This window comes from Thalassophryne amazonica, chromosome 14 (assembly GCF_902500255.1).
Source record: "Thalassophryne amazonica chromosome 14, fThaAma1.1, whole genome shotgun sequence".
Classification (NCBI taxonomy): Eukaryota; Metazoa; Chordata; class Actinopteri; order Batrachoidiformes; family Batrachoididae; genus Thalassophryne; species Thalassophryne amazonica.
Window position 1 is genome coordinate 15,311,863 of NC_047116.1, and position 15,017 is coordinate 15,326,879.

At 46.0% G+C, this 15,017-nt stretch overlaps 1 protein-coding gene across 1 annotated transcript in view; it reads left to right on the top strand.

The window, feature by feature from the left end:
- Window positions 1-2,156: 2,156 nt before the first annotated feature.
- dcbld2 (discoidin, CUB and LCCL domain containing 2) overlaps window positions 2,157-15,017 on the top strand; it is a 35,450-nt gene continuing 22,589 nt past the window's right edge. Inside the window, exons 1-3 of the mRNA XM_034186133.1 lie at window positions 2,157-2,262; window positions 6,981-7,205; window positions 14,766-14,903. Coding sequence (XP_034042024.1) covers window positions 2,157-2,262; window positions 6,981-7,205; window positions 14,766-14,903 — 469 coding nt within the window. The remainder of the gene's footprint in view (window positions 2,263-6,980; window positions 7,206-14,765; window positions 14,904-15,017) is intronic.

The following is a 15,017-nucleotide window of genomic DNA, read 5'->3' on the forward strand; positions in this document are numbered from 1 at the left end:
ACACACTACATTCCTCATGCATATAATAAACATTAACATATATTATAATAACATACGTAGTATATATATAAAAAGTCATATTCTCACACATAAATTACAATATCTTTGTAATATATACATAAAATACGTTATAATAATGTATTATATATTCTTAGATTAAATATAGAATATAGTATGTATATTATTTATCACAAAATTTTATATATACACACACATATATACATATATATACACTCAACAAAAATATAAACGCAACACTTTTGGTTTTGCTCCCATTTTGTATGAGATGAACTCAAAGATCTAAAACTTTTTCCACATACACAATATCACCATTTCCCTCAAATATTGTTCACAAACCAGTCTAAATCTGTGATAGTGAGCACTTATCCTTTGCTGAGATAATCCATCCCACCTCACAGGTGTGCCATATCAAGATGCTGATTAGACACCATGATTAGTGCACAGGTGTGCCTTAGACTGCCCACAATAAAAGGCCACTCTGAAAGGTGCAGTTTTATCACACAGCACAATGCCACAGATGTTGCAAGATTTGAGGGAGCGTGCAATTGGCATGCTGACAGCAGGAATGTCTACCAGAGCTGTTGCTCGTGTATTGAATGTTCATTTCTCTACCATAAGCCATCTCCAAAGGCGTTTCAGAGAATTTGGCAGTACATCCAACCAGCCTCACAACTGCAGACCACGTGTAACCACAGCAGCCAGGACCTCCACATCCAGCATGTTCACCTCCAAGATCGTCTGAGACCAGCCATTCGGACAGCTGCTGAAACAATCGGTTTGCATAACCAAAGAATTTCTGCACAAACTGTCAGAAACCATCTCAGGGAAGCTCATCTGCATGCTCGTCGTCCTCATCGGGGTCTCGACCTGACTCCAGTTCGTCATCATAACCGACTTGAGTGGGCAAATGCTCACATTCGCTGGAGTTTGGCACGTTGGAGAGGTGTTCTCTTTACGGATGAATCCTGGTTCACACTGTTCAGGGCAGATGGCAGACAGCGTGTGTGGTGTCGTGTGGGTGAGCGGTTTTCTGATGTCAATGTTGTGGATCGAGTGGCCCATGGTGGCGGTGGGGTTATGGTATGGGCAGGCGTCTGTTATGGATGAAGAACACAGGTGCATTTTATTGATGGCATTTTGAATGCACAGAGATACTGTGACGAGATCCTGAGGCCCATTGTTGTGCCATACATCCAAGAACATCACCTCATGTTGCAGCAGGATAATGCACGGCCCCATGTTGCAAGGATCTGTACACAATTCTTGGAAGCTGAAAATGTCCCAGTTCTTGCATGGCTGGCATACTCACCGGACATGTCACCCATTGAGCATGTTTGGGATGCTCTGGACCGGCATATACGACAGCGTGTACCAGTTCTGGCCAATATCCAGCAACTTCGCACAGCCATTGAAGAGGAGTGGACCAACATTCCACAGGCCACAATTGACAACCTGATCAACTCTATGCGAAGGAGATGTGTTGCACTGCATGAGGCAAATGGTGGTCACAGCAGATACTGACTGGTATCCCCCCCAATAAAACAAAACTGCACCTTTCAGAGTGGCCTTTTATTGTGGGCAGTCTAAGGCACACCTGTGCACTAATCATGGTGTCTAATCAGCATCTTGATATGGCACACCTGTGAGGTGGGATGGATTATCTCAGCAAAGGAGAAGTGCTCACTATCACAGATTTAGACTGGTTTGTGAACAATATTTGAGGGAAATGGTGATATTGTGTATGTGAAAAAAGTTTTACATCTTTGAGTTCATCTCATACAAAATGGGAGCAAAACCAAAAGTGTTGCGTTTATATTTTTGTTGAGTGTGTGTATATATATATATATATATATATATATATATATATATATATATATAATGTTTCTCATATTGAAGAAATATTTAATGCCTCACATTTTTCTGTTATTGGCGGAAACAGTCTTCCTAAGTGGGCGGAGCTTGAGTGGAGGAAGTGGATCCACAGATTGGATGCGTGTGTGTGTTTGAGTGTGTGTTCCAGTTAGTGAGAGCGGACAGAAAGTCGACCAACACAACGTGAGGACTAACGGCGGCTGTGTGTGTGTCGCTCCCGGTGCAGCCGGTCCCGTAACGATGCACTCGGACTGCACGCTACTATGGGCAGAGCGCTAATGGTGGGCAGAGGAGCGCCGGGAGCCGCCGGGGTTCTCCTCCTGTCCGCGCTCATCATCCTCACCACGGACGGCGGCCGGGCGCAGAAAGGTTGGTGTCAGTCTACAGCGTCAGGCCACGAAAAACCTTCCTGTTTCTTTTTCTTTTTGTTGATTTATTTATTTTTTTTATGGAGAACGGTGGAGCCGCTGCTTTGTTATTGAGCAACACTTCTGGCTTCCAGCAGCTCCGCCTGCTGCGCTTTTTGGTGGAAAACCAGGCGAACCGGTTCTAAAAAAAACAAAAAACAACCGAGATTGGAGAATTAAAGTGCAGCTGTTTCCTTGGTTTAGCCCGCGACACATTTACAGACGAAAAACACCTTTTGAATGGGCAAATTTTGCAGTGGAGTTTGGTTTAAACTTCTCACTTTTATGGCCTTTAAAGAGTCAGTTTGAAACTTTCTGATCTGTCTTTTACTTTTACACCTCAGTAATCCTAAAATATAATTTTGTCTTCAGGTGGCCACATTCATATAAACCCTAGAGAGTCGTTTTATTTTCCATCGTGTTGACCCAATAACACAAAAATAATAAAAGCGATCATCTTGTGAACATTAAATTTAATTAACTTTGGTGCACCAGATTAATTAAAAAATGTAAGTTTGTTTGCTTGTGTAATAGGCGTTGCTATGGATACGGTACTGTACACAAACTGAACATTACTGTCATTTAAACTACCCAGCTTCACAACTCAAACCCTACTATGTTTTTTTTAGCATTTAATTCATCAGTACAGCTTTGACGCCACAATGTCCAGCTGTATCACTCAGTAATCGCAGCGGTTTCTTATCAGATGCTGTATGAAGTGGCGGAATACGGTATATTCAAGAATTGGACCTTGATCATGTCACAGATCTGTAACTGTACAAGACTTCTGGAAGTGCACACAGTGTTGGTCTGGAAGAAGTGTTTTTATGCATTTTAGAAAAATGGAACCCTGACTCATGCAAGATTTGCATGATTTCTTGACAGTGGAGACATGAGACTTAGGTCATGATTACGAGTTTGTCTGAGGTCACATGTAGTGCTTAATCCTCTGGGGTCCGAGGGCATTTTTTGAATAGTTAACTCACTTGGCATAAATATTTTATTATTGCTGTTAACAGCTCTCCCTGCATCCCACAATCAAGTTTTATGTCTCTTTTTTCAGGACAATCTGTGCTTTCAGAATATATGTTTTTGTTGTGTTTTATAAGTGTAATAAAGGTTTACAATCAAAAATAGGCAAGGAAAAAATAAAGCGAAAATAATTTTCCACACACATTTATTCAAAACACACAGCAAACTATAATAAACAACTGTTTTGACACTTTATGAAGGTAATTTGAGGTCTTGTATGAAAGACTGTACAACAAAAAGGTTCCAACAATAAATACAAATGCACATTTTGAACAATATATACAAAATGGTCTATGCGTTTTGTTGTCCATTGATATGGTAAACAGTGCTTTACACAGAAAAAGCAACAGAGTTATCCAGTAACATTCACATGGAAACTAGAGGAGCAATCCTGATAGTTACACACTCTTTGTTAGAGCATGTGAGATTGTCATCAGAGGCTCGCCGTGTGATCCTGCTTTCACTGATCGCTGTGCGTAATGGCGCAGGGCACAGTGAGTATGTACGAATAGTATGTACTCATTGGAGCTATTCAAACGGGCCAACTAGTCACATATCACTCCTGAAAATGATCTTTGGCTTTTCACGTGAGATAAATCTGCACTACGATTCGATTTTGGAAAACCATGTGACGGTGAACCAATTCTGATTGGACACTCACATTGCGCACGTCATCACACAGCTTCTATAAGGAGTACAAAGATGGCCGATGGCTGGCTCGAAAGTCCGCGGAGTTAACTTTTCAGCAAAAAAACTAAGTTTCTATCTCATATCAATCAAAAGTTATTTATAATTTAGTAAAGTTTGGTCTTAGCCGTCGTATACGACGGCGCCGGCCCCAGAGGGTTAACATACCTTGGACCTGTCTGCCACCTTTCCCTTCATTCATTAATTTATTTTCAACCGCTTATCAGGGTCCAGGTCACAGGGACAGCAAAGCAAGCAGCTCATCCCACACTTCCCTATCCTTGGCCAAATCCTGTAACTCTTCCTGGTAGATTCCAAGGCATTCCCAAGCCAGCTGGGAAATATAATTTCTCCACTGTGTCCTAGGTCTTCCAGGGTGCTTCCTTAACAAACACACACCTGGAAGACCTCCCTAGGGAGACAACCAGAGGGCAACCTCAACCAGGTGCCTGAACCACCTCAACTGGTTCCTTTCAATGCAAAGAAGCAGTGGCTCTATTCTGAGTCCGTCCCGGATAGTCCTCCTGGAGACTTTTTGGGATTGTTGCAGGGAGTAACCTTAGCATCAGGTTATGTATTGTATTGTGGTATTTGTCATATTGTGGAGCCAGTGTATCGTTCCCTGTTTTATATAGTACTATAAGTAAGTCCCTTACTGCTGCTGCTCCCTTGCTTTCAGTTGGGGTCACCACATGATTTGGCACACATTTTACGCCGGATGCCCTTCCTGATGCAACTCCACAGTTACATGGAGTTTGAATGGCATTGAAACCAAGTGCACTCACCACTTGGTCACCACCCCTGCACATATTATATATAGTACTGTAATAGTAATAAAAGGCTGTTTGTAATAGAATTAGGTCTGTAAAATTATAATTTTTCATGTTAATCATAAAAAATAGGTTAATAGTCTATAAAATGTTTAAAAAACAAATGTAAAAGATGTCCATCAAATCTTCTTGTTCTGCACATTATCAGAACGTGGACCAGCTCAGAAGTTGTTGTGCTTCCAAAGCTGCGTATTTCTGGAGTTGGAACGAGGCTTGAAACTGATTTGGCCACAAAGCACGTTCCCCGTTAGGGGTTAGGGTTTAAATTTCTCTGAAATGTACAAGAAGAGCTTGACAAAGATTTGGAACACATTGAAATTAAGATGTGTGCAGAATGTTGTGTGTCTGCTCGCCTTTATAGGTCACTCCTGGAAGCAGAAAGTGCAACTTGTAAGAAGTGCAGAAGAAAGCAGATATAATATATCTAAAAATAAAGCTGCTCTTTGGCTTTTCTCTGTGTGACATCTGTTGATGTTTCACGTAAACATTATACTCCTCAGTTTGTTATTTTGCCCATCTTTAAGCCCATCATGCACCACAGATGATGCACTGTTATGTGTTAGCGGGTGTGCACGCCACTGTCAAAAAGCCTCTGCAGTGCTTAATTACCCATCATGCAGTTCTCTGCAATGACCAGAAGTGATGCAGACATGAAGGACCTGGGTGAGATGAGATCATGTTGCAGCAGTGAGCTCAGAACTTTAGCAATGTGATTAGTGCCATATCGCTCGTATTGCATCATATACTGCGTTGCATGTTGTTATATTGATGTTATTACAAGCAAAGACACACATACAGGGCGCACACGTGCATGCACACATATTTGCACCCGAGCAAAACGGTAGCAGCCAAAAAATAAAAATAAATAAAAATCGGCCGTAATGACGCACTTATCTGCTGCCAAAGTCAGTCTTCCATTAAGGATTTGTAGGCGTTTGTGCTGTTGAAATCCAAATGTGGGAAACCAAAAAAATGCTGCACATCTTTAATGGACCCCACCTTTTTACATGCATGTATGAAGCTGCCCACGACACCACAGAGTGGCTGTAGAAAGGAAAAACTAGGAAATAAGTGTTGAGCTTGAAATGCTATTGCATGTGCACTGCATGCAATTTGTTCCCACAGTTTGGTTTGTATTGATTACATCCTGTATAAAATAAGTAATAATTTTGGTCGCGCATACAGCTCATATGTATCTGTCTGAGCAAAGAAAATCTAATCTTTGGTCAATAAATGTATTTCTGTGTTATTCTGAAATAAGCTTCTGCTTTACGTGAATACGACACTATGGCGTAGTATCATCTTTTAGTATACAGCCAGCTTTAGTTATGCCGAACTCGAAACCCTGCTTTGAAATGTTTTGACACCTTTGAAAGGCCTGTGTTTCCAACATTACACCAGAAAGGCATGAAAAGTGCCGCCATCTGCTGGACAGTTCAGGAATGTACATCCATATCAAATTTTGTATTTGTGTCTGCACGTGTATGAGCACACGTTGCTTGTAGTTACTTGAAGGTCTTGGTGTTAAAAACATTATTCCATGTGGTCCCGTGTGAGTTACTGGAATTGGCACAATGCCAGGAGAAACTGCAAGCTTTCCGAGTCCCGTGTAGTTCTTCACTAACGTTTGTGAGTCAGACAGAAGGAAGCAGCTTTGTTTTTGTCCTGTATTTCTGGATAATGTCGGCTGAGAGGCCGTTACGTAACAGCAGGACGCCAGAAGATACACTTAGTGCCGTGGAGTGTGACTGTTCAGTGTTATCATGGAGCCGCTGCACCACAACAACGCTCCACTTTTACACGCTTTAAAAGTTTGGAGCCAAGTTTTCCATGAGGCCCACATCTGCCTTTGTGAAGCAGCTCTGATAATAGTCGGGCTTTAAAAGTCAGCACGTTAATTATATCATTAAAGCTCAGCAAATTCGAGTTTTGAACGTGGCACAATTCTTTGACAGGTACAATGAAGATCCAGTGCATGTAGCTTATTTGCCTGAAAATATCGTGGGTTTGTTGATGCTGTTGATCCAGGAATGATCACTTTTAATGGATCTGTTAAAAATGGAGTTTATTGTAATTTTATAAAAGTGTACAAAGTAGGGAATGCAAACGGCATGTTTGTCTGGTCCTGCAGGTGATGGCTGTGGCCCCAGCGTACTTGGCCCCAGCAGCGGGACTCTGTCCTCTCTGGGCTACCCGGGGACATACCCAAACGACTCGGTGTGCGAGTGGGAGATCAGTGTGCCTCATGGCAGCAGGATCCACTTTCGCTTTGCTGATCTCGACATAGAAGACAGCAACTGCCAAGTCAACTACCTCCGCCTTTACAACGGCATCGGATCCCAGAGGAGCGAGATCGGTGAGAGAAATGAGCACGCGTTTGGAAACAAAATGGTCTTTTGTTGTAACGCTGACACCCAACATGCTGCAAGTCCCAGTCGATCACGTAGCGAAATTTACATGTCTCAGTATAATATACTTTCCTCAGAGAGTTAATGATGATTCAATGATTGATGCAGGCTGACGCTACGAGTTAACGCATGACTTCACATCCGGACGCAAAGAGCTAATGTATGGCTTCACTTCCTGACGGGACGAGCCAACGTATGGCTTCACTTCCTGACGGGACGAGCTAACGCAGGCTTCCCATCCTGACGCGACGCGCTAATGCAATTTTCTAATTCTGACACGACGAGCTAATGTTGACTTCACATCCTTACGCAAGGGGCTAATGCATGGTTTCACAGGCCGACACAATGAGCTCAAACAGGCTTCACATCCTGACGCGACGAGCTAACGCAGGCTTCACATCCTGACGCAAAGAGTTAACGCAGGCTTCACATCCTGACGCAAAGAGTTAACGCAGGCTTCACATCCTGACGCAAAGAGTTAACGCAGGCTTCACATCCTGACGCAAAGAGTTAACGCAGGCTTCCCATCCTGACGCGACGCGCTAATGCAATTTTCTAATTCTGACACGACGAGCTAATGTTGACTTCACATCCTTACGCAAGGGGCTAATGCATGGTTTCACAGGCCGACACAATGAGCTCAAACAGGCTTCACATCCTGACGCGACGAGCTAACGCAGGCTTCACATCCTGACGCAAAGAGTTAACGCAGGCTTCACATCCTGACGCAAAGAGTTAACGCAGGCTTCACATCCTGACGCAAAGAGTTAACGCAGGCTTCACATCCTGACGCAAAGAGTTAACGCAGGCTTCACATCCTGACGCAAAGAGTTAACGCAGGCTTCACATCCTGACGCAACGAGCTAACGCAGGCTTCACATCCTGACGCAACGAGCTAACGCAGGCTTCACATCCTGACGCAACGAGCTAACGCAGGCTTCACATCCTGACGCAACGAGCTAACTCAGGCTTCACATCCTGACGCAACGAGCTAACTCAGGCTTCACATCCTGATGTAATGCACTAATGCACTTTTTTCATACTGACGCGACGAGCTAACGCAGGCTTCACATCCTGACGCGACGAGCTAACGCAGGCTTCACATCCTGACGCGACGAGCTAACGCAGGCTTCACATCCTGACGCGACGAGCTAACGCAGGCTTCACATCCTGACGCGACGAGCTAACGCAGGCTTCACATCCTGACGCGACGAGCTAACGCAGGCTTCACATCCTGACGCGACGAGCTAACGCAGGCTTCACATCCTGACGCGACGAGCTAACGCAGGCTTCACATCCTGACGCGACGAGCTAACGCAGGCTTCACATCCTGACGCGACGAGCTAACGCAGGCTTCACATCCTGACGCGACGAGCTAACGCAGGCTTCACATCCTGACGCGACGAGCTAACGCAGGCTTCACATCCTGACGCGACGAGCTAACGCAGGCTTCACATCCTGACGCGACGAGCTAACGCAGGCTTCACATCCTGACGCGACGAGCTAACGCAGGCTTCACATCCTGACGCGACGAGCTAACGCAGGCTTCACATCCTGACGCGACGAGCTAACGCAGGCTTCACATCCTGACGCGACGAGCTAACGCAGGCTTCACATCCTGACGCGACGAGCTAACGCAGGCTTCACATCCTGACGCGACGAGCTAACGCAGGCTTCACATCCTGACGCGACGAGCTAACGCAGGCTTCACATCCTCACACGACGAGCTAATGTCGACTTCACATCCTCACGCAAGGGGCTAATGTCGACTTCACATCCTTACGCAAGGGGCTAATGTCGACTTCACATCCTTACGCAAGGGGCTAATGCATGGTTTCACAGGCCGACACAATGAGCTAAAACAGGCTTCACATCCTGACGCGACGAGCTAACGCAGACTTCACATCCTGACGCGACGAGCTAACGCAGGCTTCACATCCTGACGCGACGAGCTAACGCAGGCTTCACATCCTGACGCGACGAGCTAACGCAGGCTTCACATCCTGACGCGACGAGCTAACTCAGGCTTCACATCCTGACTCAATGAGCTAATGTCAGCTTCACATCCTGACCCAAGGAGCTAATGCATTTTTCACATCCTCACACGACGAGCTAATGTCGACTTCACATCCTTACGCAAGGGGCTAATGCATGGTTTCACAGGCCGACACAATGAGCTAAAACAGGCTTCACATCCTGACGCGACGAGCTAACGCAGACTTCACATCCTGACGCGACGAGCTAACGCAGGCTTCACATCCTGACGCGACGAGCTAACGCAGGCTTCACATCCTGACGCGACGAGCTAACGCAGGCTTCACATCCTGACGCGACGAGCTAACGCAGGCTTCACATCCTGACGCGACGAGCTAACGCAGGCTTCACATCCTGACGCGACGAGCTAACGCAGGCTTCACATCCTGACGCGACGAGCTAAGGTAGGCTTCACATCCTGACGCAAAGAGTTAATGTAGGTTTCACATCCTGACGCAACAAGCTAACTCAGGCTTCACATCCTGACTCAATGCACTAATGCACTTTTCTCATCCTGACACAACGAGCTAATGTCAGCTTCACATCCTGACCCAAGGAGCTAATGCATTTTTCACATCCTCACACGACGAGCTAATGTCGACTTCACATCCTTACGCAAGGGGCTAATGCATGGTTTCACAGGCCGACACAATGAGCTAAAACAGGCTTCACATCCTGACGCGCCGAGCTAACGCAGGCTTCACATCCTGACGCGACGAGCTAACGCAGGCTTCACATCCTGACGCGACGAGCTAACGCAGGCTTCACATCCTGACGCGACGAGCTAACGCAGGCTTCACATCCTGACGCGACGAGCTAACGCAGGCTTCACATCCTGACGCGACGAGCTAACGCAGGCTTCACATCCTGACGCGACGAGCTAACGCAGGCTTCACATCCTGACGCGACGAGCTAACGCAGGCTTCACATCCTGACGCGACGAGCTAACGCAGGCTTCACATCCTGACGCGACGAGCTAACGCAGGCTTCACATCCTGACGCGACGAGCTAACGCAGGCTTCACATCCTGACGCGACGAGCTAACGCAGGCTTCACATCCTGACGCGACGAGCTAACTCAGGCTTCACATCCTGACTCAATGCACTAATGCACTTTTCTCATCCTGACACAACGAGCTAATGTCAGCTTCACATCCTGACCCAAGGAGCTAATGCATTTTTCACATCCTCACACGACGAGCTAATGTCGACTTCACATCCTTACGCAAGGGGCTAATGCATGGTTTCACAGGCCGACACAATGAGCTAAAACAGGCTTCACATCCTGACGCGACGAGCTAACGCAGGCTTCACATCCTGACGCGACAAGCTAACGCAGGCTTCACATCCTGACGCGACAAGCTAACGCAGGCTTCACATCCTGACGCGACAAGCTAACGCAGGCTTCACATCCTGACGCGACAAGCTAACGCAGGCTTCACATCCTGACGCGACGAGCTAAGGTAGGCTTCACATCCTGACGCAAAGAGTTAATGCAGGTTTCACATCCTGACGCAACAAGCTAACTCAGGCTTCACATCCTGACTCAAGGAGCTAATGCATTTTTCACATCCTCACACGACGAGCTAATGTCGACTTCACATCCTTACGCAAGGGGCTAATGCATGGTTTCACAGGCCGACACAATGAGCTAAAACAGGCTTCACATCCTGACGCGACGAGCTAACGCAGACTTCACATCCTGACGCGACGAGCTAACGCAGGCTTCACATCCTGACGCGACGAGCTAACGCAGGCTTCACATCCTGACGCGACGAGCTAACGCAGGCTTCACATCCTGACGCGACGAGCTAACGCAGGCTTCACATCCTGACGCGACGAGCTAACGCAGGCTTCACATCCTGACGCGACGAGCTAACGCAGGCTTCACATCCTGACTCAATGCACTAATGCACTTTTCTCATCCTGACACAACGAGCTAATGTCAGCTTCACATCCTGACCCAAGGAGCTAATGCATTTTTCACATCCTCACACGACGAGCTAATGTCGACTTCACATCCTTACGCAAGGGGCTAATGCATGGTTTCACAGGCCGACACAATGAGCTAAAACAGGCTTCACATCCTGACGCGACGAGCTAACGCAGACTTCACATCCTGACGCAACAAGCTAATTCAGGCTTCACATCCTGACTCAATGCACTAATGCACTTTTCTCATCCTGACACAACGAGCTAATGTCAGCTTCACATCCTGACCCAAGGAGCTAATGCATTTTTCACATCCTCACACGACGAGCTAATGTTGACTTCACATCCTTACGCAAGGGGCTAACGCAGGCTTCACATCCTGACGCGACAAGCTAACGCAGGCTTCACATCCTGACGCGACGAGCTAAGGTAGGCTTCACATCCTGACGCAAAGAGTTAATGCAGGTTTCACATCCTGACGCAACAAGCTAACTCAGGCTTCACATCCTGACTCAATGCACTAATGCACTTTTCTCATCCTGACACAACGAGCTAATGTCAGCTTCACATCCTGACCCAAGGAGCTAATGCATTTTTCACATCCTCACACGACGAGCTAATGTCGACTTCACATCCTTACGCAAGGGGCTAATGCATGGTTTCACAGGCCGACACAATGAGCTAAAACAGGCTTCACATCCTGACGCGACGAGCTAACGCAGACTTCACATCCTGACGCGACGAGCTAACGCAGGCTTCACATCCTGACGCGACGAGCTAACGCAGGCTTCACATCCTGACGCGACGAGCTAACGCAGGCTTCACATCCTGACGCGACGAGCTAACGCAGGCTTCACATCCTGACGCGACGAGCTAACGCAGGCTTCACATCCTGACGCGACGAGCTAACGCAGGCTTCACATCCTGACGCGACGAGCTAACGCAGGCTTCACATCCTGACGCGACGAGCTAACGCAGGCTTCACATCCTGACGCGACGAGCTAACGCAGGCTTCACATCCTGACGCGACGAGCTAACGCAGGCTTCACATCCTGACGCGATGAGCTAAGGTAGGCTTCACATCCTGACACAACAAGTTAACTCAGGCTTCACATCCTGACGCGATGCACTAATGCACTTTTCTCATCCTGACTCGACGAGCTAATGTCAGCTTCACATCCTGACCCGGGGAGCTAATGCAGTTTTCACATCCTGACACGACGAGCTAATGTCAACTTAGATCCATATGCAAGGAGCAAATGGACGGTTTCACAGGCAGACACAATGAGCTAACACAGGCCTTCACAGGCTGACGTGGAAAGCTAATGTACGCCTTCACGGGCCAATGTGACAAGCTAACATGGCTTCATAGGCTGATGTGATGAGCTAACATATGTCTTCAAATCTGGTGTGAAGACACGGAATACAAATTGCAGCCTCATAGGTTGAGAGGATTCATGAACATTAGCATTATGTTGCACAGGAGCTAATTATTGCCTCACATGCTGACATGACAAGCTAATGCTAGCGTCATTACCATGATGGGAAGGTGTTTGCAGAGCTGACTTCATACCGTCATACCTACCCTATGTTACATTGTTATCTGATCTCATCGCTGAGAAATCCAAATAAAGTGTGAGGTAATTTTAAATTTAAAATCAGATAATCTGTTAAGATTTGCCTTGCAAATTTACATGGCAGTAATGCATCACATAGTGAAGGAAAATAATAATTTCATGCAGCTTCCTTATAGCTGTTTGCAGCAGGTATGGACTCGTCATGGAAATATGAAGTCACTGTAGATGTGTTTTTCTGAGCAGAAACACTGAAGCATGTTTAGATCGGAAATCTAGAGAATCTTCTTATTTTTGCGTACAATTTGTAGTTCATTGTGAGTTGGTAACCTGTTTCAGCATTATCACCAACAAGTGGACAGGAGGGTGTACTGCTACCTTCTCTTCTGTCTTACTACATATTGAACTAACATTACTGACACCTAGTGGTCATAATTAAAACATAATAATCGTCACATTCCCTTCTTTTCCACCCTGGTATGAAATACGGGGAGATACAGTCATCATCATGTCCATCCGTTTGTCCGTCTGCCAGTCTTGTTGGCAGGATGTCTCAAGAACCAGTTGTCCAGTTTCATTCATATTTAGCACAAGAGTGTACTTGGGTGACCCCCTGACATCAGTCATTTATGGTGACTTTGGGGTCAATTTCAAGGTCACAGCAAGATATTCAAGATACATGCAAGTGTGTACTTGGGTGATCCCTCGACAACAGTCGATTATGTTGACTTTGGGGTCAATTTCAAGGTCACAGCAAGATATTAAAGATACATGCAAGTGTGTACTTGGGTGATCCCTCGACAACAGTCGATTATGATGACTTTGGGGTCCATTTCAAGGTCACAGCAAGATATTCAAGATGCATGCAAATGTGTACTTGGGTGATCCCTCGACAACAGTCGATTACGGATCTATGGGGACAGGGTGGATATCTCATCTCCGGATGACTCTTGTCTTTGTAGTGAAGGGTACAATGCTGGAGAATCGTTTATGCAGTGTTTTCTGTGCAAGCGAGGAAGGAGGTTCTCAAAAAATAAAACTATAGGAGAGGGACTTGGTATCAGCAGATACTCCATATTAAATGACTCACATCCGGATTGTGGGCAAAAAAATGTTGATTGGGACATCCTGACTTAAAACCGAAGTAAAACAGTCACCTTTAATGTCTTCGTAGAGAAAGTCTCGGCAGTCTGTAACCCTGAACATCAGTCGACTTGCCGTGCTTTGAAACCTCATGGGTGATATAGAATGGTACTTTCTCTTCTGGCTGAGTATAAATAGTATACACACATCAACCTGACAACAGCCGGCAGTTACATTATGTAGTTTGGTGTTGTCATGGCAACCGTTGCCATTTTAGCCACCGAAATCCATCACTGAGGAATCTTATTTTGAAACCGTTGCGGTGATTTAAGGTCCTCTTGACAACTTGCGATTTAAATGATTAATTATTGAGCCAAAAGCCAAACAGCCTGCAGACCCACTAATCTTACTTGGTGATAGTGAGCTCTGGTCACGGGTTGAGGAAAGAAGCGTGCATTTGATGACGTGCCCTACATTAACCTGGTTCCAGCCGGTCGTCGGTAACCAGGTTATGTCAGGTCGTATAAACACAGTGATGCAATGATCACATGACAGACTCACGCTGTCTCTGCTCTGTCAGATGTGTACATGGATTCTACCTCCTGCGTCTGTCCCAAGCTCATGAGGTCGCGGGACAGAGGAGTTTATGCTATGAGTGTTGTCATGCACATTTGGCATTACGTGTTTTTTTCCAAACAGATATGAGAAGAAGATAATGTTTGAGGCGTGATGTGTAGCCCAGATAGTTAAAAATAACCCGGCGTCTCTCTCTTGATGATTCACCCGTTGTTTTGTCTGACTATCAGCTCCGGCTTTGGTAACTAACCAGATCCTCCATCATCTTTCCTTTTTTCCTGGGGGTCTGATGCTCCATGCGGTAAAACAGTGAAGTACTGCGGTTTGGACCAGCAGGTTCAACAGCTCATCAACTCTACCAGCAACCAAGTCACTGTCCAGTTCATGAGTGGGACTCACCGCCGTGGACGTGGGTTCTACATGTCCTACTCCACCACAGAGCACACAGGTACCAGACTCACCGTGAAGACAGAACCGTCACTAATATGGAAATTTGGAAATTTAGTTTGGTGTTTTTTGGCCTGAGCTGCTTGATTTGCTGTGCAGAATCTTTGATCAAGAC